We start from the raw sequence: 24,712 nt of genomic DNA, 5'->3' as shown, positions 1-24,712 counted from the left end.
GACAATACCACAATCCCTATAACAGCAGTTGTCGCCGACCAGTAGAAAGAAGCCTAAAAAGAAGCCTTTCACCGAGTAGGCTGAGATGATTTTTGGCCGCCTCGCGAGCATGAGGGCAGATTAGTGGGCCGGACTAAAATCAACTTCCGGCCATGCTTAGTCCAGCCATTTTTGCCACCTAGAGGCTTTGCATTCTTGTAAATGCATTTGAAAACGCACTTACGCAGTTTAGTGTAGGGGCGTTTTTTGGATGTGTATTCCTACACAGGCAGGGGGGATATTTGGTTGTTAAAAAAGCCTGGCTACGTGTAGACAATGCCTAAGACATGTTAAATTAAGTAAAGAGACAATCTAAATTCTCCCGAGGTTTGATTATGAGTGTGAATGGCTGTTTATCTTTGCATGCTCTGGGATTGGCTGGCAAGCATTGCAGCGTGTCCCTCGCCTACTGCCCGAAGACAGCTAGGAAAGCTCCAGTGCGCCCGCGACCCTCGTGAGGATAAACAGCTCAGCTAATGGATGGATGGATAAAAATAATCAACAAAATCAACAATCCAGTTCTTATCACGAAAGATGGTCATCATGCTGGGAGCATATTTTATGCAATTAAGTTCTCTTAAGTGTTTATTAATTTGTGAAATGTAATATTTGTGTTGTTTGTTTCTCTTTTAGTTATTGTTTACTGCTGCTGTGTTCTAATTTATTTATAATCATTAATCAATATATTCTAAAGAAGATTATTAAAGAATAACGAGATAAAATAAAGTCCACCCCGATGTGTCTTTCATCAGTGTGTGATTATGCCTGAGTGTGTGCGTCTGCGTGGGTGTGAGTGCGTGTGTTGTGTGGTAGTGGGGTCACCAAAAGGGATTTGCGCACTGGTCGCCATTGAAGCCAAGACTGCCTATTGGGAGCAGGTTTTGATTGTTTTTAACCTTTAATGATGTATTTTTCTTTTCAGTACGAACACTTTGCAAGGTATGATGGAAAGCTTGTCGTGTTTTGTGTGTGCGCAGGTTTTTGTTATTGTTGGGTCAAGTCTGTTTTTGTACGTTGTACTGTATTGACAATACAAACTATGTTTTACTTTTCTTTAAGTACGTTTCGGAGTTTGTACTTTATCTTTTTTTTTTTTTTTACTTTTACTTAAACAAATGTGATTTGAATCAGTACCTTAGAGATGGTTTTTTTGCACATTTCGCCACCTCTCCCAGGTGCACCCAACTGTTCGTTGAACGGATTGGGTTCAAGAGCATGCATGCAGTTCTGTATTGAGTGGACAAAATGAAGACGTTGGCGAGGATGTCGATAACGATGGTCTGATTGGTCTTCGTGTTGCTCTTTCCTACTGCACCCGCGCGCCCCGCTTCCCCCTCCCGCCCCCTACGTCAGCAGCCTTCGCTCCGCCAAGAGTGATTTAAACACGGCCAGAGAGGGAAGGTGTCTGTGGGAGGGACAGGAGCATCTGTAGAAAGAGCCAGCCTGAGTGTGCATGCAGACTGCCACACGGTGGAGCAAAGCTTTATAAAACTTTTTTTCCCACTCTTTTTCCCCCCTCCATTCCACTCCCCCGTACATTCCCTTCTCACACACTTTGAGAAGTTCTAATATCTCCCCCCAAATAAACTTTTGCACCAAACGATGCCACTTTCTTTTTAAACCGAATTTCGATGGCTGGACGTCAAACCATTTGTCCACTCACACATATAAAGAGAAAGCCCATCAACAACTGGGGTGTAATTGTGGTCGTCTATTAGTATCCATTTGGCGCGCAGTGGCCGGCCAGCGCGCCGCCGCCGCCGCGATGCTTTTGTCCAACGTGAGCTTGAGCATCTGCGCGGGCTTCAACAGCGCCCTGCACGCCGGAGCCGGGGAAGGGCACCCGGACCTGGGGGGCGGCTCTCAGCGCTCCACCCTCACGCCGACAGGGAACCTCGTCGTTGCCGTGTGCTTGGGCTTCATCGGCACTTTAGGACTTGTGAACAACTTGCTGGTGCTGGTTCTCTACTGCCGCTACAAGATACTACGTTCGCCCATCAACTTGCTCCTGATTAACATTTCCATCAGCGACTTGCTGGTGTGCGTACTGGGGACGCCGTTCAGCTTCGCGGCCAGCACGCAGGGAAGGTGGCTCATTGGAGCGAAGGGCTGCGTGTGGTACGGCTTCGCCAACTCTCTCTTTGGTAAGTACGATACTGTTTTCACAATCTTCGTGGATTTATTTGTGGGCCGTTAAGCGACTGGGGGCGCAGATTCTGGGTGTTCCGGATGGCCAAGCGGCACGTCATTCATTTCGATGCGGAAAGCTTAAATTTATCAATTGAAGCTATTCCGCGTCGAAATGAATGAATGAGCACGCAATTCTTGCGGTCGTTGTGTTTCTCACAAGTTTGATTCAAGGCTGGAAAACTGCCGTTTCTCGAAGTGTGCGTGACTCGTGGCAGTTTGACGTCTTCAATGACAATTCGCAAACTGCCTATTATTTCTCAGTGGGCGAAATGGACAAGTTTGTACTGCACTCCTTGTTTATCGCAGCTATTTCACCGCGGAAGCCATTCACAATTGGTTTCAAAGTGGAAGCCATGCACAGCCGGTAATACGTTAGACTGCAATTGCGCATCATGTCCTCAAATGCAGCAATTAATGACGTCTGCTGGTGTAAATGAGCATTGTTCCTATTGGAGGGATACTTTTAATGACATCCTTGCTCCATCCTTACGCGTCTCGCAGTCTGCGTGAGGGGCTGCTGAGTTCCACAGTGCACGAATGCGCTCATGAGAGGTGACATGTAAGTGCGCTCATTAATGCGGCATCACATGCGCGTCCTTCGTTTTGTCATATGGATTGTGTGGACGTTATAGTTTGGGTTCTTCTGAGTGCGCACACACAGGATAAGGCAGTGTGCAATTGGTCGTTAAATATGTGATTGTGTACTAGATGTTGTTATTGGGTGCGCCTGAGGTAAGCGATGCTCCATTGCCCCTCATTTAGCTATGGTGCAAGCAAGCTCCTTGTGTTATGAGCAGGCGGAATAGGGACAGTTTGTAATAAGAAATGGGACCCTAGTGTGCCTTTGCTGGGATCATAATGAGTGCGCATGGTGATGGAAATTATGGAAAGTTGCCCGTTCACCTGAAACAGGTCAGAAGAAAATCTTAGCATTCTTGTTTGCACCTGTAGCAAAAACAGTGGGTCTGCATAATTAATCGTTATTTTATCAGATAACTGCTAATCGGCATACTGACTATAAAACTGTTGGAACAGCAAAATCAAGAGCTGTATCAAAAAAATTGAACCTATAGTAATGGGTATCTGTGATTAACATTACCATTAGGCTGTTTTATTACACACCGAAAAGGCATTAACTGATGAGCTTTCCCATTCAAACACAGTACGTGTTTTCCATCAATACCCTCCAATGAATCAATACAATGTCTAATTTGGGTCTTGAGCTGACAAATTGTGGAAATCCTTGATTTAACAGAATATCTCGCTTTGTCACACTGTATTTTGTAGCGGTAACTAATGGAGTGCTTAGTGACTTTAATGGCTTATAAAACAAATGCATACATATATGGTTTTGTCCTGGAAGCTGACACAAACGATTAGGGTGAATGGCGGTCTCCAAGTGCCCACTTCACAGTGGTGATCTGTGATTGTTCCTGGCCAACTTAACATCATCCACCCGTGGAGGTCTGCTTGCAGTCGCTTATAAACAAATTTGGCGCTCTGCAGGGACTCCGGCTAGTTTATTTCTGCTTCCGCAATGTTAAAGACTGTATGCGCCTCTTTCTGTGCTAAATTCAAAGGAGCCGCTCCAATTGGATGGGAAACATGTCGGCTGTGTTCACTCCCACAACAGCGTAAATTCCCCTTTCTACCAGTGTCTGTCTACAAAAATGCCAAACAAAAGAAAACTCAACCCATGCACAGAAATAGACTGCCCTGGACACAAAAATAGGAGTCTAATGTTCGCTTTTCAGCCAATGTTACAAAATATTTGGTAAATAATTTTAATAATGACCTGGAGGAAATAACTACTGTCTTCTTATAATTCCTTGACACAATGTACGAGGGAGTGACCAATACATAATCAATAATTTTCTAAAATATAAAAGTGTCTGTCTGCCTTTAAATCTGTTGCATTACAACGACCCATCTCCACAATTCTTGAAACTGTGATATACAATGCATATGTCAGTGTTGTTCTTATTGGTATTTTAGTCATTTATCTTATTCTCATTACTTGTTTGTGCAACAAAGGACACATCCATCGATTCACCAGTTTTATGCTCAGCTACTTTGAAATCTTTCCTCCAGCTCGTCCATCTTAACAATGGAAGCATGTTGCCTTTATGAATGACTTTTAATAGCACCACAAAGTAACATTTAATAAAGAATTTATGACTTTTCATAAAAATCTTACCTCTACATTCTTTTACACGTGCATACACACTAAACTGCAGTCGGCCATCATAACTTTCCTCCTCTGAAACTTTTGTGGCAGGGCTCATAAATCTTTGGCTGGAGAGCATACTAGATGTATTTTAAAAAGCTCATTTAAAAAACATTGCTTCAACTCTTTGCCGCACTTAAAGACAATCTGGAATAGTCCTTCAAATGTCACAAAATCTGTAACAAGAAGACATTTTGTCTTCTTTTGGATGGTAGCCTGGCTTAGAGAAAATGTGCACATCCAAAATTGTGTTGGAGAAACCAGCGATGTGACACAAAACAAGACGCTCGGTGAGTCTTCTTCATCATAACATTAAGACCAGCTCTTTTTGTATCCCACTTAACTGGCTTTTTCAATTGGCCTCACTGTTGCTTTATGCATCAAATACTGAAACTTCCACTTTTTGTGCTCAATTTGGCTAAACCTAATTTTTCCTTTGTTTATGAGCCTTGCATCTATCAGATTTAAACTGAAAATGAAAAACTCTCATACTTTCATTTCTGTTGAGGATTTCCAAAATAGGATTGCTTTATTTCAACAGCATCACCGATAACAAAGTGAGCCACCCGATATATCCGCATGTGCTTTAACTGTAGCCCCAACCTCACTATCTCAAGTGTTATGCTGAGATTAAGCTCTGAAGATGTGTTACGCTAACATCAATAGGAGCCAATTTAATCTGATGTGACCGGAGTTGGGCTTCAGCGAGCTAGTGACACATTGAAAGTATGTTCATTGAAAGCGAGATAACTCAGACATCATTAGCGTCTGCATCGGTAATGGAGGAGTTATCCCCTCATGGACTCATAAAAACAGCAACGGAAACAGTGAGGAAGTGTTCAAGACTGGATTGGATACATTTGGATGAAACATATTGGCTTTAATTTTGATAAAGTGACTGTCTCTCCAGAAATTTCACTACAGCGTTTGAGATGATCAATATATCTTGAAATTGGTAATCCCTTTAAAACGGAAATATGTTTAAAGGGCATTGCTGCCAATGACTGGCTTGTCATCTTTATTAGGTCTGTTCTAGTCTCAAGACGATTTGCTTGTAATCCGCTGCATTATACTCACAGCAGCATTTCATTCAATTCTCTTTTGAATGAAGTTCCGTAGCTTTTATTTAATCGGAAGCACAAACTCTGGCCTTTTCTGGCATATATATGTACGCCTGAATAAACTCCCACTGTGGAATTTTCCCATGTTATACACTGCACTGTATACTACATATGACCCGTTCACCTCCGCTGGTCGCGTCTGACGATGTGGACGTCCAGAGGTTCCTTTTTTCCTGTTCTGAATTTCATCAAAGCTGCGTGTCCGCCGTCCGCGCATGCTGTTTGACTCCTGCCTGCTTCAAGTGGACTCTGCACACAGTCACTGGATTAACCTTGCGGTGCTGAGCCCACTTGCTGCATACTGAAGTTAGATTGACTTTGTGCACAACCGTTGTGAGGCACCGTTTTGCCTCAACGTCTATAATGTGAGCACAAAAATGGATGATCATGCACACATCCAGAGAAGAGCGAATGCATATCAATATGGGCGTCACGTTGACAAAACACCTGGCTGGAGTGAGGTTAATTTGTCATGATGGTGAAAAGTGGTCATAGCATGGAGAGAGAACAAAGAACAACACGCACGGTCATGAAGGTCAAAGAGAGTTAGTCGGCTGATGAGCCAGGACCGTTGGAGACGGTAAAATGTGAATAGAGGGTGACCGAGTAGGATCACACCGGCGCTATCTTTTTGCATCGGAACACGTGGGGTCTGGCTCAATCCTGTGATTTTCATTCAGTCGGTCTGTTCCTGGATACACGGTATCAGATATGACATTATGAGCATGATGCTTTCTGGCAGACGTATAAGACAGAGACGCAAGAAAGTGTCACATCTAAGGCCGGAATAAAGATCCTTTCTTTTTCTTTATCTCATCGTAACACGCTTGATTTCGGGAAATTAGATTCAGCTGTTGCCTTTGATCCATTCATTTGATTTGAGATGCTGTGAAGTTGGAGCAAAAGTTGTGCTCGCTATGACATTAAATCCCCTCAAGCAGTGGGAGATCGCATAATAATAAAAAAAAAAAAAAAAAAAGAAAACATAACTGTAATGGAATAACACTATTTTATTACTAGTGGATTTGAACATGTAGGCTTGACTGGAGATCATCTACTTTACTGGTCTGAAATATTGTTGGAACAGCCTGGCCTCTTGTCTCTAGTTCCGGCTTAACTCGCTGTGCCAGTCAAAACGTTGCATCGCATTAAAATGTGTGAGCATAGTATTTGATTAATTTACAGTGATAAGCATTCTGTCAATTTTGTTGAACTGATTGTTGAATCTTGAAACGTTTTCGAAAAAATACCAGTGAAATATTTATTAGGAACCAGCAGAGGTAGTGTTTATTCACTACTGTAAAAACAACTTGTATTTTTTGGGGGTAAAACCATAATATGAGTTGGAATAACTTTAAAATATACATTTAAATATTATTATACATTTATGGCAACAATGTTGGTTAGCAGAGCCAAGCAAGAAAGTTGTTTTCTCCAAAACAATTTGCTGAGTGGTTTTACTTTCAGTCTATCTTGAAAGCAACACTGTGTCATAGTTTTTGTTGATTATGGTGGCGCCATGTGGACAAAAGCGGTAGTGTTTTGTCAAAAGTAAACCACATTTCCCATGCGCGACAGCGCGTAGTGTCGTGAAATCCTGAGCTCTCGCTGGCCCGCAAGTTGGACTGAATTACATTTCTATTTCCATTGGCTCTGTGAAAGATGAATAGCTATGAGGTAATGAATCTAATTTTGTTTAAACAACATTTTTGTTTTTTTGTTTGTTTTGGGGCTTCTTTCATGACACCAGTAATAGCGCATATACGTTCGAATCGACTTCCGTCCTTATAGCGAAAGGAGGAAGTGAGTATGCCGTAAAGCATTTCAGGATATTTGGTTTTGGTTTTTATGTGTGCCAGGGTTGCTCCCCATCCTCCTCAAAGTTGCTTAGTGCCAGTATATATATATATATATATATATATATATATATATATATATATATATATATATATATATATATGTATTTTATTTTTTAATTTTTTTATCTACACGTTCAAATTGTGGTATGCATCTGGAATGGATAAAAATTAAAGACATTTTTATATACCCTAAATTAGTATATTCTAATGATCTAGGTATGTTATGTCTTTTGTTAGGTGTTTCTGTATAGGGCTTGTGAGTGCTGGGATGTCAGAGTTCGATTAGTCTCTATTCGAATTGATTATTCGATTAATCGGGTTGAATCGATTCTTAGACTAGACTTTCACAGCGTTTTGGAAGCCTGTTCACAGCCTGGCCCATCACCCAAATCTGTCCCCCAAGCAACAACAGCTCACTTCCTTTCTCCCCGCGCTCGCCACAGCCTTCAAAGCCTCACCGCAAAAAATAGACTAATGACGGACTACTGATGAATCGCGGACTAAATAAAGGGGCTTCCGTCTATGCTTAGTCCGTCTATTTAAAATTTTTTCCCATCATTCGTCCATCGTCAGCAAAACGGGCGTTCGTCAGTGATGGATAGACGGACCGATCTGTTACCTAGTGCCCAGCTCTGCATATACATTTATAAAATGGCAACAGCTATTGAAACTTGAGCCACAAGACTACAAGACCTTCACGCTGGCACTACACTTATTACAGTACTGGCATGGACATATGAGCCGGAACCGGCCAGAACCTTAAACACTGTGGCAGATGTGCTAACCACTGTAATGTTCCTGCCTATATGTGAAAACCATTTTACTAAAGCTGCCCTGTTAAATCAGAAGCACGACTTGATAAAAGAGAGGGTCTTCAGCACACAGATCAGCCCACTGAGCATCCACTGTGTGTACTCTTTCCTCAATCAATGGAAGAAAGGTGCCCATTTTCTGTTTATTGATTATTCAGTGGGACATTCTATACTCTGTTTAACCAATTGCACGCATCATTGCTGCTAGATAATTATAGAGAATCAGATTGGATAATAAGATTATAGATCAGATAACCACATGCTACAATGACTACTGTGACTACTGGCGGTGTTATTGGAATGTCAAACATGTTATGTTAACATAACAAAACATGATTATGTATAACATGTTTATTATAACATCATATACATGTTATATGCATGGTAAATAGATAAATAAAGATACAAACAGACCGACAGACACCCAAACAAAGTTCATTTGTACTTGTTAGAGCAGGGATTGGCATTCATAAATACTCAAAGAGCCATTTGTACCGTCTCTCACAGAAAATTAAAAACTGGGTTCGATCCCGGCTCCGGCCTCCTTTTGTAGAGTTTGCATGTTCTCCCCGTGCCTGCGTGGGTTTTCTCCGGGTACTCTGGTTTCCTCCCACATTCCTAAAGCAGGCATGGTAAGTTGCTAACTGTATTAAAACTCTTTTTATAATGAAAACAGTAACTCTAAAGTCTTTATGAAATTATTTACACTTTTTAGGCATTGAAATCTTTGACTGTTCAACAGCATATTGTAACGAATTGGGTTATTTGTGTTGTGGTCGGATTTGTGTGTTGCTGAGTTGTGATGTTTCCGAGCCATCGTACGGCTTGTGAGTGGAGCAGCGGAGAAGGAAGGAGAGAGCTGTTTACTTTGTTTTTGGCTAAAAATACTGCTTGCTTCCTCGTCTAAGAAACATTCAAAGTCGGATGATGTCGTTTTAAGTGTTATGTTAGACGTGCTAGACGTGCATAGCCGCCGAGCTCATGTAGCAATGTCGGCACACAACTTTGGGACTCCTCCACGTACCTTTCCCCATCGGCGATTTTAACAGGAAAGCTAGAATGTTCCCAAACAGGAGACGGCAGTGTACGGGGGACCTTCGAGCTCTGGCTTGTTTAAGTATGCCATTTATCCATGCATTTATGATTTATCACGGCTTCTGACGTCCTGGCTCCTCTTTAGTGCCGCCACCCTCCTCTCCTGCGTGCAACAGTCAATAGCGCCCGTGCGTAAACTAATAAGTGGACCGAACCGAACGCACGTGGACCGAACCAAACGTGCCATACCGAAACTTATTAATACACCCACGTGTACCGTTACACCCCTAATATATATATATATATACACTCTATATAGTAGTACTTTTTACCTGTAATAATACAAAACTAAGGTGTGTTGCATTTTTGAAATTGATGAACTTCAAGAAAGAACACAACATTTTAACTCTGCATGTGACAAAAACATTCTGAAAATTTCACTTGGTTGAGGCCGGTATTCATGAAAGTGAAACATAAATAATCCGCCTCTAGCGGACCAAAGATGCAAACCAAAAATGCTTTCTGCTTTTGTGTTCCGTCATTATTTTATTGCGTGTGGAGCGTGTGGTTAGCGATTTCAAATAATAGCCAATTAAGATGTTTATTTTGTTAATATGATTTTTTTTCTCCTGCGCCTCAGCGTACAGCATCGGCATATCAGGGCTATAGACGTCACTTTCATTTTCACACTTAACTGTAAACTGTAATCTGTGAGGTGTGAGCAATGTTGTTTTTTTTTTAATATAGTTCATGTATCACATTCAACTTTATGTTTTCTTCAGAAACTTTTCTTTTCTGGAATTTACCCACAGTTTACCTACCGGGGCTTGATTAGCTCAATAAATCTTGAAATATTGTTTTATTTCAATGTTACACAAGCACCACAATCTTCAAATTTTGAATTACATTTGAAAAACCAACAAACTTATTTGAATTCAACTTAAATACTGATTTATTTGTAGAGAGTCCCAACAGAAGGATGAAAGTGGCACACGCGGCTCTGGAGTCGTGGGTTTGCGACCACTGTGTTAGAGAATAGTGGGCGTCATTGGGATCTAATGTTCAAAGCTATCAGTCAAAAGAAAGATGCAGGGCACGACTCATCAGGTATTGCAATCATTATTTGACATCCGGGGTGAGAACACACTGTACATATCCGAATGTTAGACTAACAGACATCAATTTGTTGGTAACTAAGTTGTTTCAAAAGCAACTGATTAAGCCAAACAATAGTGACCAGCATCTAATTTTGACATTTGACTAAAGTTAAAATCAGAAGTATTCCCACCTGAATATCAGAAGCACTTTCTTCTTATATTTGGGCAGTAATCCTCTGTCCACTCTTTGACCGTGTAGTGCAGCTAGAGAACAAATGCGAACAACAGACAAATGGGAAAAGGCAACACTGAGTGGCTTGCAAGTGCAACTAATGAAGTGAAACAAGTTGGGCAAGTGTTTCCACAAGAGCACAACAAACTGAAACACAAGCATGAGGTTGTAAGCTAATAAAGAAGCAAGTTGTCTTGTGTAATTTGCAATGTCCCGGGATTGAAAACTGCATAATAAGTTATGTTCCTTTAAGAATTAATCAGAGTTCATATGACACTCAAAACAATAAAATTGGACAAATACAATTATAGCCAGAAAGGAACTTTTGTGTATTTAAATTATTAAAATTGGACAAAAACAATTATAGCCAGAAAGGTACTTTTGTGTATTTAAATTATTAATTATTTTTTTCAGAGTACCCATGGTTTTGGCCTATCGACTAAATGTCTGGGGCAGCTTTTTAATAAGAATGTTCAGCACAGGTTCACTTAAGCAGTAAAAAAACAATAAACCTCAAGGACCACCATCATGAATTATACAACTTCAAACAAATAAGAGACAGAATTAAAATGCTGGGGGAATGGGGGCAGGTGATGGTTGTTCAACTACACTAAGGGCTCTATTTTCGTGTCTAGTGCAGGTCTGGTGCGAAACACAGTCTAGATCTGCGTAGGTGCAGGCTAGACTAAGTTCTGATATTTTCACAGTGCAGCGTGGCGCATAGAAATAAAGGGCATTTGCGCTATTGCAGGCGTGAGCACAGCTGACTTGATTCACCGCCAAATGAAGCGACTACTCTCATACCACATGTGAGAGGGGCACTGATACTCCTTGTCATGGCGGGAGAATAAACTGATTTGATTGTATCGTGTGGCAAGTCGAGGTGCACTAAATACATTTAGTACATACAAGCAGCAGGCCTCCACGGGTGGATAGTGTAAAGTCTGCAGATCTGTGAAGTGGTCACTTTGTGCAGATGGAACTTTTCCCAACTCAATACCCTTAATCCCAGCGGGATGCACCTTAAGCATGCCCGTTTTAGTGGACGAGTGGGCGCATCCACCCTAGTGGAGGCCTGGGGTCCCTGCCTCATTGGCCCCACCCTCTACACAGCCCAATTTTTTGATCTATGGATCATGTTCAATGGAAAGGTATGAATTTGAATAGTTTTATTTGCCCAAATAGGGATGGGTAAGTGTCCCGTTACTAAACTTGCCCTTGAGGCTGAATTTTTAAAAACCGCAGTATCGATAATCTCCACCCTTATCGGTTCTATTAACGGTCTGGAAGAAATTACTCAAATTATTTTTTGATGAATTTAGGCTCTATGATATGGAGTAAGATCGCTGTCAAAAAGGCTTATGCGTTATGCGTGAACGATTCGTATCCGTAATAGTAATAATTTGTGAGTACAAATTAAAATTGTGAGGGTTTGACTTGTTTTCTTGAGAGTACGAATCTAAATGGTGAGGGTTTGAATTTTTTTTGTGAGTACGAATCAAAATTGTGATGGTTTGACTTCTTTTCTTGTGAGTATGAACAAAAACTGTGGGTGCCATTGTTTTGTGAATACAACTCTCGCTTCTCCGACTATGAATTTTCACTGAGCACGAATTGCCAGCTGAGGATGCGAATCACTTTTGTGAGAGCACGAATCTGCACAACATGCAAATTAGGATGACGTCACGCAGAACACAGGCAGGGCCGAAGGGGAGCTAATCGATCCGCGATTCCTCTCCCTGCGCATGCGTGGATAAGAAAACAAAGATGGCGAACGCGACCGGATCGGACGGCGCCACCAGTGGCTCAGGAGACGCATCTTCACAGCAGGTAAAGTCAGCAACGTGTATACCCAATTTATTAATATGTATTTCATAAAATCGTTCTGTCTCAAATAACAGCTTTGGACTCAGGCTTACGGCGATAGATTACAATCTAATGATGTGTTTCACTGTTAGCATTAGTACTTGGCTAATGTGGCTCTGTTTTTGTATCTGTCTATGTACCCACTATTTAACACGTCAACAAAAATGTATTTTATGGATACTGTTAATAGCTCTTGCCAAATTGGTCGCTCCGTTTTTATTGATTAATTCATTTAAGTATTTTCACAGAACTAAAAAAAAAACAAGTAGTGTTTAATGCAAAAGAAACAATGTTGCACATTATTTCTTGTATAGTGAAGACATATCACAGAGGGCTATTTTGTTATACTGCGAACTAGTTTAAACTGAAATGTAGTGACACAAGTGAGGTTTATCCGCTTTAACATCTTACTGAGCGTTGTTGTCGTCCTTCCATGTTTTATGGTACAAATATTACATATTCATAAGTACAGTATACCGTGTTTGTAGACACTGAGATAGTGTGTGTTGTGTATATTTTTTATGAGTTGGTAGTGTAATATCTTTGGATAGTAATAAATATATGCACACACGTCAACTTCATCGGAGTTGGCTTTAATGGAGGTGACTTAACATTAAAACAGTGCTGACTGGGAGTTCACTCTACGCCTCCTCTGTAACTCTGGCATATCAAAACCACCAGCAGCCTTTATTGGTACCTAGATGTAAAACAGTTGAGTCTCTATATAACATCTAGAATGCATCATAAGAGCAAATTATGAATCCGCCCCACGGAACAAACTTGTGATTGTGTATTCCTATAAAAATATATGAAATGTCACTGTGTGTTTTATATATATCAAATTATAGTTTGTCAGTACAGTGAAAAAAAAACGTTGAAATTTACTCAATTCTATTTTGACAAGTGGTTGCATGATATAAAACCATCTGAATCCTATTAACAATGATCTCTTTTTCTTTTGTAGTTTCTTCATTCTGAGCAAATCAGCCCAGCTGCAGCACTTTGTAAACCACCCCCGAAGTCCACTGCAGTATCATCAGCATATCTACCTGTTCAGCATACCCCATTACGTTTTCTCTGGAAATTATTTGAATAGATCCACTATAAATGTTATGGATGTAACGATTTACTCCAACCCAGATTCAAGTGTCAAATAGGGCTGTCACAAACGATTATTTTGCTAGTCGACTATTCACCAACAGGAGTTGCGATTAGTTGACTAATCGGATCATATGTAAATTGCGGCATAATCGTACCAGCAAGCTGCTGCTCTTACATGACTATCAGTATCTTACAGCTAGAACTCTTTAAGGTATCGTACAAAAGAATAAAGACAAGATGATGGTACATTCAACTTGTACTAAACTGCGCAGGTTGTACCAGCATTCCTGGTTTTAGTGGAGTACCAGTAATTGAAATTGAATTGTGGCCGTAAATATTTTATTGCTGAATTTTTGGTGCATTATCAAATGGAACCAAAAAACAATACACTATGCTGAGTTGCACTAATGCTATGAAACTACCTATAAATACTAAAGGAAAATACCGGATTTGTAAACATATTTCACCCTTCTTCGGCACCAATCATTTTTTTCTCCAGCGGGAGATGAGGCATTTTTGAGAGAGAAATGCGCCAAATAATTTGAGAGCGGCTATTGTTCACATGGTATTGCGAATCGATTCGAATTTCTTCTATTTTTTTTTACATCGATGCATATTTTATGCAGTTGAAATTGATTTTAGATTAATCGTTACATCCCTAGAAAATGTATCAACCAATGTGTAAATTATTCATGTGTGGTGTCAGAAATCAGATTTCAACTGATTGAAACTGATGTACATAAATACAATTTCACACACAAAAAGTATTGCCTGTTCATAGCGTCCAATGATATTGAATTATAAATGTTATGCCTACAAATAATACTCAGTGAAATAATTGATGTCTATTATACTAGTACTAAGTATTTTAATTTCTATGTTGTCATTTTGTCGTCATTGACATCGTCCCCCAAGTCAGGCGCTCCATCTGAGGGCATGTGTTCATCGTCGATCTAGATTGTCATCAGTGTTTGCCTCCATCTCCAACTCTGCTGTTTTTTTAGCCCACTCCGTCGGGATCTCAGCCGTCACCAGTGACTTGCAGTTACACTTCAAGTCAGCATGCAGGGTCAGAGTTGCGACCGTCACCAAAGAGATCATCCTGGACATGACTAGCTACATTTCTGAAAATATAATTACATGAAAATATCTAGCGGTCAAAGTTTACCGTTTGAGATGATGGTAACTTCGCTAATATGTAATCAAAATAAATTATTCAACTAAATGATTATATCGATAAATGCGGCTCTGAATTAAAAATGCATATTGTTAGCTGCATATCGTCGCTGTCATGGGAAAAACACTTATCTCCATTTTTTCAATTTTATTATTTTTACGTGAATAGTCTTTCCGCTTTACAGACATCGCATTAACATGAAAATTAAAACATTTTCAAAAATTGGACATAATTGTTTTTCACAGGACAGAGACGATATGCTGTGTGTTGAAAAGGAAATGAATTAGTGTTACCCTTGTCTTTTTGATCAAATCAATACTGCTACTGTTCTTCAGGAATGACATGAGCCATCTTTTTGCTACTACTGTAAAAGAAAAAAATGGCATTGAAACTAATATTTTCAATTAAAATGTGCACAACTTTGTTGGCTTGTGCATGAAACCTTCAAAACAGATATCCTGACAGTCAATAATATTTTAGCTGTACAGCATTGTAAACTTGGATATTTGGGGAGTGTAACTCAAAATCCATTAAATACTTGGTTAATGTGTACTGATATATAATGATTTGCTCTTCTTGTTCATATACAATCAATAATTTGTTACAATATACAATACAATACAATTTTATAAAATATTTATAAAACCTCACTGCCCTTCCGTGTCACTACATTTCTATTAAAGATAGCTCAAAGACAATCGGACTCAGTGATATGTCTACAAACTAGAAACAAATTATGGGACACTTTGCATAAGTTTTTTTCTTTTACATTAACACACTACAATGTCCTTCTTTTTTGGAGCTCTGTGAGAGTACTTAATTTAATAAAATGGAGCGACCAATTTAGCAAGAGCTCTTAACAGCATCCATACAATACATACATTTTTGTTAACGTGCTGAATTGTGGGTACATGTGACTAAACTACAGTATGGTGACAGATACGTTGAAAACAGAGCTACATTAGCCAAGTACTAATGCTAACAGTGAAATGCATCATTAGATTGCAATCTATCGCCGTAAGCCTGAGTCCAAAGTTATTATTTGCGACAGAACGACCTTATGAAATACATATTAATAAATTGGATATACACGTTGCTGACTTTACCTGCTGTGAAGATGCGTCTCCTGAGCCGCTGGTGGCGCCGTCCGTTCCGCTCGCGTTCGCCATCTTTGTTTTCTTATCTACGCATGCGCGGGGAGAGGAATCGTGGATCGAAAGTTACATTAAAACATAGCGTGTTACCTAAAATGTGCTCATTTTGAAGTAAATTATTTGTCAACTAGTCAGACTGCAGTTACTTTTCATGTAATGCAGTAAGGTATATTGATGAATTTTCCACTTCTGCATTCATTCAGTGAAAATAGAATTTTCATAGCACTGCTCATTTACCCACCAAACATTTGTAATTGACAACTTGCGAGTGGCAACTGTGAGAAAGAATTGACAAAATGTAAGTAAACAGTATGCTCATGTTACCCACGATGTCTCTCTCAGGCACATATGAAGAATAATAAAACACAAAAAAAACCCCACCTGATTCCTTACATTATAGTACTCTCACTAAAGTAAAATAACCAAATAATTGCACATTATACAACACGCAGGAAAGGGAAACTCTGGTATTTACAGCTTGAAGAAGCATGAAAGGCATTGTGGGAGTATTGAAATAAACATTACCGTCTGAGGGAGTGACATCAACAAAATTAAAATAAAAAACAAGAGTACTTAAAAAAATAACCTAACTGAAACTACATTTTCTATTTTCATGCAAAAATAGCCTTTGTTTTCAGCTTTCAATATCATGCATGAGTTCAGGTTTCATTTTAAATGTATTTATTTTGCTATTACTATATGGCCATACCGAAGAAGGAAGGTCAAACAGTTGTTTGGCAATTGTAATAATTGTAATAAACCTGTTCTAAAAAATAATTAAGACTACCCAAATAAAAAAAAATAGACTAAAAAATAAATAATAGCTAACTTTAATGAAATGTCAAAATGGTAAATGGAGTGCACTTACATAGTGCTTTATCTACACCATATGGTGCCCAAAGCCCTTTACAAAGCCTCACATTCACCCATTCATGCACACATTCAGACACCAATGTGAGGAGGTTGTTTTTCAGGCCCAGTGATGCAGCCATCCACGTAGGAAATCATCATTACGTATATTTACCCTTTATTTGTCTCGAGGGCTGTCGGGACCAGAGTTCAAAATACACGCAGGAAAACTATTAGTGTGACGGGGCTGTGTACTACAGCTGCAATTGGCAGACAAAGTGCATGTGAGAGTGCACAGGAACATTATTGACACATTATTAGCTATTGCACTCTTTCTTTAGAGTCTCCGACTGGCCAGTTTGGTCGTGGCACGAGTTTAGAAATAATAATTAAAAATGACAAAGAATGGACCAGATAGGGATGATTTTTCAAAAGATCATTTTAATTATATTCCACTGTAAGGTCTTACATACAATTTTAATATGTACAACTGCAAACTCTACCTTTAAAGTAAATGAGATATTTTCAGTGCATGCAGTTAAAAAGCTGTTATTTTAATGATAATGACTGCATTGTTGTGTTGAGTCTCAAGTAACCATATTAAGTGGTTTAAACTTACTAAAGTAGTGTTTTGGTAAAGACGTAATACTGTCTGTTAATGGTGGTCTGTTTGATGCAGCTAAATATGTATTATCTCACTGTAGGCATTGTGTCCCTCATCTCTCTGGCTGTCCTCTCCTATGAGCGCTACAGCACCATGATGACCCCCACTGAGGCCGACTCATCCAACTACTGTAAGATCTGCCTGGGCATCACCCTTTCTTGGGTTTATTCCCTAATCTGGACTCTGCCGCCGCTTATTGGTTGGAGTCACTACGGTCCAGAAGGTCCAGGGACCACCTGCTCTGTGGACTGGAAAGCCAAGACTGCGAATAACATATCTTACATCATTTGTCTATTTATCTTCTGCCTCATTGTGCCATTGTTGGTCATCGTGTTCTGCTATGGAAAGCTGCTGTGCGCCATCAGACAGGTGAGTCCAAACAGGGCTTGGGGACAGTTTGCTACATCAATACAATCAAAGCAGGTGAGACAGAGTGCACATCTTGTTATAACAGAATGCACCCACAAATACATTTTCCATAGACCTCCATATCCTCACCTCAATAATAAGAATAACAATAATATCAATTATTATTATTATCATAATAATAATTCCTCTTATGATGATGTATGGTGTTTTAAAAACATCCTCTGGGAATATTAACTGTCACACTTCACTGACCCTTTACTGCTCTGGAGAAAATATGAACCAGTTTATGACTACTGCGGAAAAGGAATTGAACACAATAAAAATGCTTTGACATAAATAAATTATCACGATACATAAAGAAAACCAAGTTTTGTCTTTGGCATTAGACCAATTAAACACCAAGTCACAACTAGGGTAAATTCAATTGACACGGAAGTCACACATAGGTAATGTCAAAAGTCAAATGTCAAAGCTCTTGGGGATCCTGTACAAAATCGGGGATGTCCTGAATAAGAAGTCATTACACACAGTATATTGTTGATTATTAGTACCAATCCTGACCTATTGTATGGAAATATGAGGAAATATAAAACCAATACTCTGCCTGTTTTCAAACTACAAAAAAGAGCAATTGGAATTATTAATCAATCAATATATACTGAATCAACAAATCCATTATTTAGCAAATGAAACACTATGGAATTCTATGACCTGGTTGAGTTTAAAATAGCATAAATAGTGTACAAAGTACACAATAAACTGCTCTGCCCAAATACTCAAAAGCTGTTCGAAATCAGAGAGAGTTGCTATGACTATGAGGGGTACAAGTCTCTCCAACAAATCCAAAACAACAACAAACATTAAGCAAAGGTGTGTTTAGGTAAGAGGAGTTAATTTGTGGAATAATTTCGCAACTGACTTGAAACAGTGTGAATCACTTGCTTTGTTCAAAAACAAATTCAAACGTGAAGTACAAAAAAAACTATATAAATCAGTTGCTTTTTGAAATATGTCAGATTGATTGTAATGTAATGAAATATTGAGAATGGACAACAATGTATATGAGAGTATAATGATAGATGTGCCTATGTATTGCATGTATGTAGGCATACAGTATGTAAGTGCAGTTGCATATATGAGTAGGTTTATATATTGACATTTTTCCCTTTCTCCTCTTGGGGCATTCTACGTCAATGACTTATTATTGTATAAATAATAAAGAAAACATGAAAGTCAAAATACACAAAGGACAAGGGATAGGACTAGATACTGTAAGTTCTGCACTTCTTCCTACTCCTTTTGAACATGTGACAGTGCTTAAAGCGGAAGTCAACGCAAACATGTTTTTTTCAAGAATATGTTTTATGCAAGCCCACTAGTTGAAACAGGGCATTCTGATAAATATTGAGTTTGTGGAATAAGTGTTAATTCCCCCGTTTTTAGCCATCTCGGGGGGGCGGCCATTTTTTCTACTGTCGACTGAAAATGACGACCAATCACGGCTCAGATTCAGAGAACAGGTCAGCTGTGATTGGTCGTTGTAAGCAGTTGTGATGTCATTTTCAGTCGATAGAAGACAAAATGGCCACCCCCAGACATGGCTAAAAACAAGTGCATTTTGCTACTTAACTTAGATTCCACAAACGCAAAATTAATCAGAATGCTGTGTTTCAACTAGTGGGCCTGCTGGGAACATATTCTTGAAAAAAATATGCTTGGGTTGACTTCCGCTTTAAAGATAAACATTGTTTTTTTTCTTTTGTTTTTTTGTTTTTCTTTTAAATTTTCTTACCCCTACTAATGTTTTTTTGTTATCTGTTTATGTGTTCAGTACTTTAAAAAAAAAAAACCCACAACAAACAAACTTGCAAGACACTTAACTGACTTGTAACAAACTTCTCAAAACCACTAGTGGAACTCATGCAGTGTAGACACACACGATGGAATTATTTCCTATATATTTCATATTCCACAATTTCCACAGCTCTAGTATTAAAAAACACCAGTTCTAAATGTAAACTACAGTCAAAACGGAGATGATCTTAATGCAATGCAGTGTGTGTGTCAATCATTAATGTGTGCATTAAATTAGAAATGGGCACTTGGACCTAGACTGTCCATTGCAAAAAGGTCAAATGTATGATTAACCACTGAGATACTACTTGATTCAACAGGTGAAACGTGCTGTGATAGTGATAATATTATTGGAACTCAAAACAGCTAGCCTTAGTCATAGGAATAAATAAATTCCATTAGTGGCTTCAGTTTAAAAAAAGTAATAATAAACAAAAAAAAAACAGCGTTGTCTCATTTTACTTAAAAATCATGTGACGTTGCCCTCCTGTTGAGCAAAGTATTTCATTCCTCATCACTGTTAATGCTCAGAGCCAAGCACTGTCTTATCGAGGTAATGCATTGTGGTCAGTGGTGACAAAAAGAAAAAGAGTAGAATAGAAAAATGGAACTTACTTTACTATTTGCTAGTGAGAGTTTGCAGGTCGACTGGGGACTTGAAGTGCAAGAACAGAGTTGCAGTTGAGCAACAGTGTGTACAAGTGCATCGTGATACCGAATGACATTGTAGTGGGTGGTACATCAATCGAGAAGTGAATGTGATTTTAAAATGACATTACAGATTGTGAATTGAATCGACTATTTCACAAAAATGTGTGTGTTTCGACTGCTGTGTTGCTAACTCCATACACAAAACCACTGCTGCTGTTTACTGTGCCCACTTTTTTGCAATTTATTGCATTGTAGGTTTCTTGACCTTTGGTGCTTTTATAACTGAGCCAATTATGGTCAACAGAGGCATTAAATGGGGACATGGAAATTATGTTACAGAGTCAGCACTGCAGATCTATATTTTATGACTCACAGTATACGCAAAAAATTATCAGGTTTTTAACTTTGACTGGCGATTTGGAAGTTAAATAATGCAATTATAAATGAAAAATAACCGGTATTATTAATTGTATGAGTTAAAGATGTTTCATATTTAGGAAGGTACTCCGACGTGTCACCTATATTGGGTTTTGTGTCCCCCTTTAAAAATGTAATTTCTAGCGCTATAATTTATCAGACCTCGAAACATCTCAGTTAACATTCACACACCCATCCATTCATTTTCTACACCACTCATAATGTTCCGATGCAAAGAGAGCTTGGAGTCTATCCCGGGTGACTTGGGTGAAAGGAGAGGGACACCAAGGATTGATCACCTGTCTGTCACAGGAAATCCAGAGAATCCATTTCCAGGGAAACAAAATGTGTGTGAACCACGTAACTGCTTATATTTAAACATCCCTTTCTAACAAGGGTGTGTTATTTTGGCACATCTCAATTTGGCATTATACTGGAATCCCAGCCCAAAACGTTTAACATTCAAAATAACTAATAAACAAAAACTGTATACTATGTCCAACACCAAGAAAAAAATGTTTAAAAAACTTTTCCACCATTAATGTGACCTCCGACCTGTGCAACTCAATTGAATTAAAGGGTTAGGGTTATCTTTACAAGAGGGGAAGTAAAAATATACAACTGAAATAATGTGGTTGCGCAAGTGTACACATCCTCTAGATACTGGGATGCGACTGTGTTTAAAATTCATCAATCACTTTCAAACTCCTGTTAAATGGATATCAGCACAAACCTGCTATTATTTAAAGGGCCTCAGAGTAACCCACAGTTGTCAAACATCAAACCTCAAGGGTCGGTATCCTGCAAGTTTTAGCTATTTCCCCCCTCCAACACACCTGATTTAAACGATTAGCCCAGCAGCAAGCTCTGCATGAGCCTGATCACTTGAATCAGGTGTGCGACCAGGGTTTGACACCTGTGGATTAACCCCAACTTCAGTTCAGATGTTCTCAAGGGCTTTTCCTGATATTTGTTGCTTTCTTGCAAGCCTAAAGCATTCGTGTTATTTTCATCTCGTTTCATTACATCTGCCTTGTCCAAGGCCTCAGTTCCATCTTAGGAAAAGCATGATTCTGCTGTCACCATGCATAGTAGGGTGTTCTTCTGGTGACAATGTAAAGATGACAGTGGGCGAGAGGCGTTGTGGTCGCAAGTCAATCACAGGGCACTTTTTGACAGACAAGCATTCACACACATATTCGCTCCTATGTCAAATCTCACTCACAATTTAAAGTCTTCAATTTACCTAACTTGCAAGTTTTTGAAATGTACAAAACCGGAGAAAACCCACATGAACATAGGGAGAACATGCTAACTACCATAGGTGGGCATTTTACTAAAATTTGCCGGTCCGTTTATTGCCATTTGCCTATAGCCTGGGTACCCTTCTGCCGTCCGTCTATCTGCCTTTTTGTAAAGCCCGAACAAATCCGTCCGTCTATCAATTTTAACTCGTTTCCGTTAGCGCTTCCGTCGACCAATTTAGCCCGTCCATAGAAGGGGACAGAATGGGAGGTATTAATCTCCCTCGCCATGGAAAATATACACACTCGTAATACACACACACACACAAACACCCCCACACGCAAACACAGTCCATTGTTTACAGTCCTACAAGAGATTTTCCAAGATTACAAGCTCCTCCATCCATGAGCATCATGTCTTGGTAAATAAACAATGACATGTGCATGTGTTTGTTTGATTCAGCACGCTCGTGTCTTATCATATAAAATTGACCAGCAATCGAATGTGTGATGTTGACACAGCACAGTATTGGAAAGAAAGGACATCAGTCTAGTAGGAACCTTGTAGCTTTCCTTCAGTGAAGACATTGTGGAAGTGTGTAAATGCGACGCTTTGTCTCAAAAATGAAAATTGTTCCTTCCAGATGTCTACATTATTTCCATTTCAGTTGATATCACATAGCTAGGAATGGTGAGCCAGATAAGTCAACATTATACGAAGAATATAATTCTTCTTATTCTTATTCTAAGAATTTCTGTTGGACATGCAAGACACAGTCAACAAGATAACTTGATACCACATAGAGGAAGAATTATTTGTGTGTTTGAAGAAAGAACCAAGGAAATGAATCACATTTAGCTCTCTTTGGTGCTTAGGTAAAGTCAGCGTATTCTCACCTCGTGGTGTTACTTTCTGCAAAAGTGTCTCTTTCATGCCTGTTACTGCATGATGTCTGTACTTCCTTTGTGGAGAAATACAGTATGTGAGCTTTTGTTATCTTTTTCAGCTTTGGAGTGCTCTCCTGACACAATGCAATGTCACTCGTCAGCTCTTATTCGAGGTGATGTTGGATGATATCATTTGGGACATATTAAAGGGAACTTGCCAACTGAATACAGAAAGTTGAAATCCCTCATCTAATAATGGGACAGTCAAGTGAACAGTCCGCATGGGGGTGACTAAGATTCAAGTTGGAACTTGGCTGCGGGTGCAGGCAGAGGTCAATGAGAAAACGAGAAAGATTTGTCTTCTTTGTGTTCTCTCCTCACATGTAAGAAAAATAAAAAAAAAACATAACCAGAGCAGTCAAATATTATGGATCGTCACACTTAGGCTGTGTCAGGCCCCTAAGTGCAGCCTCAGAGCAGGGAAGGTCTGCGGTCACCAACTCGTTGATCTTTACCTCAGAAGTGAATCACAAAGCGTCGACAATATCTTATTACTTTACTTTTGACCAATGAGTCTTATAAAGCAAATGTGTTTGTACTATTCGAGTTCTGGTTCAATCTTGTCTCACTCAAACATAGGCAAAAATAAACATGCAGGCTGTTACATGTTTGCCTAAAATTTAAAGTTGGTTGTGAATTGTTGCCCACAAAAGTAAAATTCCATACTTTTTGAATGGATTCAAGCACTTTGTCCAAATTGTTCAAGGTAATATTTTTTTCGTCAGTGAGTAGCTGCACCATGATGGATCGTATGCAATGCTGAGATAGATGACAGTTTGAACTCCATTAAAAGTTTTAACCTTGGGGCATATTTTTCACCAAATTATGCATCTTATGGGGTACTGAAACTTCAAAGAAAACGTTTTTTTCTTGGAGCAAGATTTTTATAGATATTTATATTATCTACCTCGATTTACCTCAATTTACGAACGAGTTCCATTCCTACACTGGTGATTCAACCAGAATTTCCGCGTTAGTCGGATTTCACTGTTAAAGTTGAAATTTACGTCAAAATACTCGAAATACATTATCATAAAAAAAAGATGCTGTACTTAACATTACTGCTGAGAGGTGGATGGAGAAGGAGGAGGGGGAGGGGGAAAAAGGCAAAAATACTCCGGGTGCACAAACTCAGACACGATTGGAATACCCCGATTGCACAGGACACTTTGCCCATGCTCATCCACAAGTACTGGGTTAGCGCTTAACATTAAAATATGTTATTCACGTGACATGCATGAAACTTGCCGAGTAATGCAGAAAATGAAACCTGATTTGAAAACGTTTGTGTGCGTGATTTTGTGCCTGTGTGCGTGTGGAGAGGTTATAACCTCGGCCCTCTCAACTGAACCTCCCGCCACCACTTCACCACCCCAGGTAAAACTGTCTTGAGCTTCCACTGGATATAGCCATCACATTAACACAAATACATGCATATTATACTTGTAAAATGGCGGTGGAATGACATAATATAATCAAAAGTAAAGGTTCTGTATTAATCCCATTAGGTTTGGCTTGATGAAACATCTCCAAGGAGCAAATGAACGAGGCATCTTTACAGATCGCTTCACTTTGTCACATCCAATTCGGCTGCGATGTCGACAGACGATTCAGTGCTCAATCTATACTGCAAATGTTGTCTGTGGTAATACTGTCCCGCGGGTGTGGGCATCATTCAAGACTATTAACTGCGTGTGGCGAATAGAGTACAGTATAGGATCATAAACAATATGGAGCAGCGCAAAGTAATGCCTGTAGGGTAATACTGAAATAATAACCCACCCACCCCCAATAATCAACCCATGC

The 24,712-nt window shown here is 39.3% G+C and overlaps 1 protein-coding gene across 1 annotated transcript in view; it reads left to right on the top strand.

Annotated features, from left to right (window-relative positions):
* Positions 1–1,705: 1,705 nt before the first annotated feature.
* The window catches only part of tmtopsa (teleost multiple tissue opsin a), an 80,526-nt gene continuing 57,519 nt past the window's right edge, over positions 1,706–24,712 (top strand). Inside the window, exons 1-2 of the mRNA XM_086042966.1 lie at positions 1,706–2,183; positions 17,464–17,792. Coding sequence (XP_085899092.1) covers positions 1,805–2,183; positions 17,464–17,792 — 708 coding nt within the window. The 5' untranslated portion in view covers positions 1,706–1,804. The remainder of the gene's footprint in view (positions 2,184–17,463; positions 17,793–24,712) is intronic.

The sequence above is a fragment of the Filicampus tigris genome, chromosome 10, assembly GCF_054856515.1.
Source record: "Filicampus tigris isolate MCC_2025a chromosome 10, RoL_Ftig_1.0, whole genome shotgun sequence".
Taxonomy (NCBI): domain Eukaryota; kingdom Metazoa; phylum Chordata; class Actinopteri; order Syngnathiformes; family Syngnathidae; genus Filicampus; species Filicampus tigris.
The sequence above is the reverse complement of the archived record's forward strand: the minus strand, read 5'-3'. Positions and strand labels throughout refer to the sequence as shown.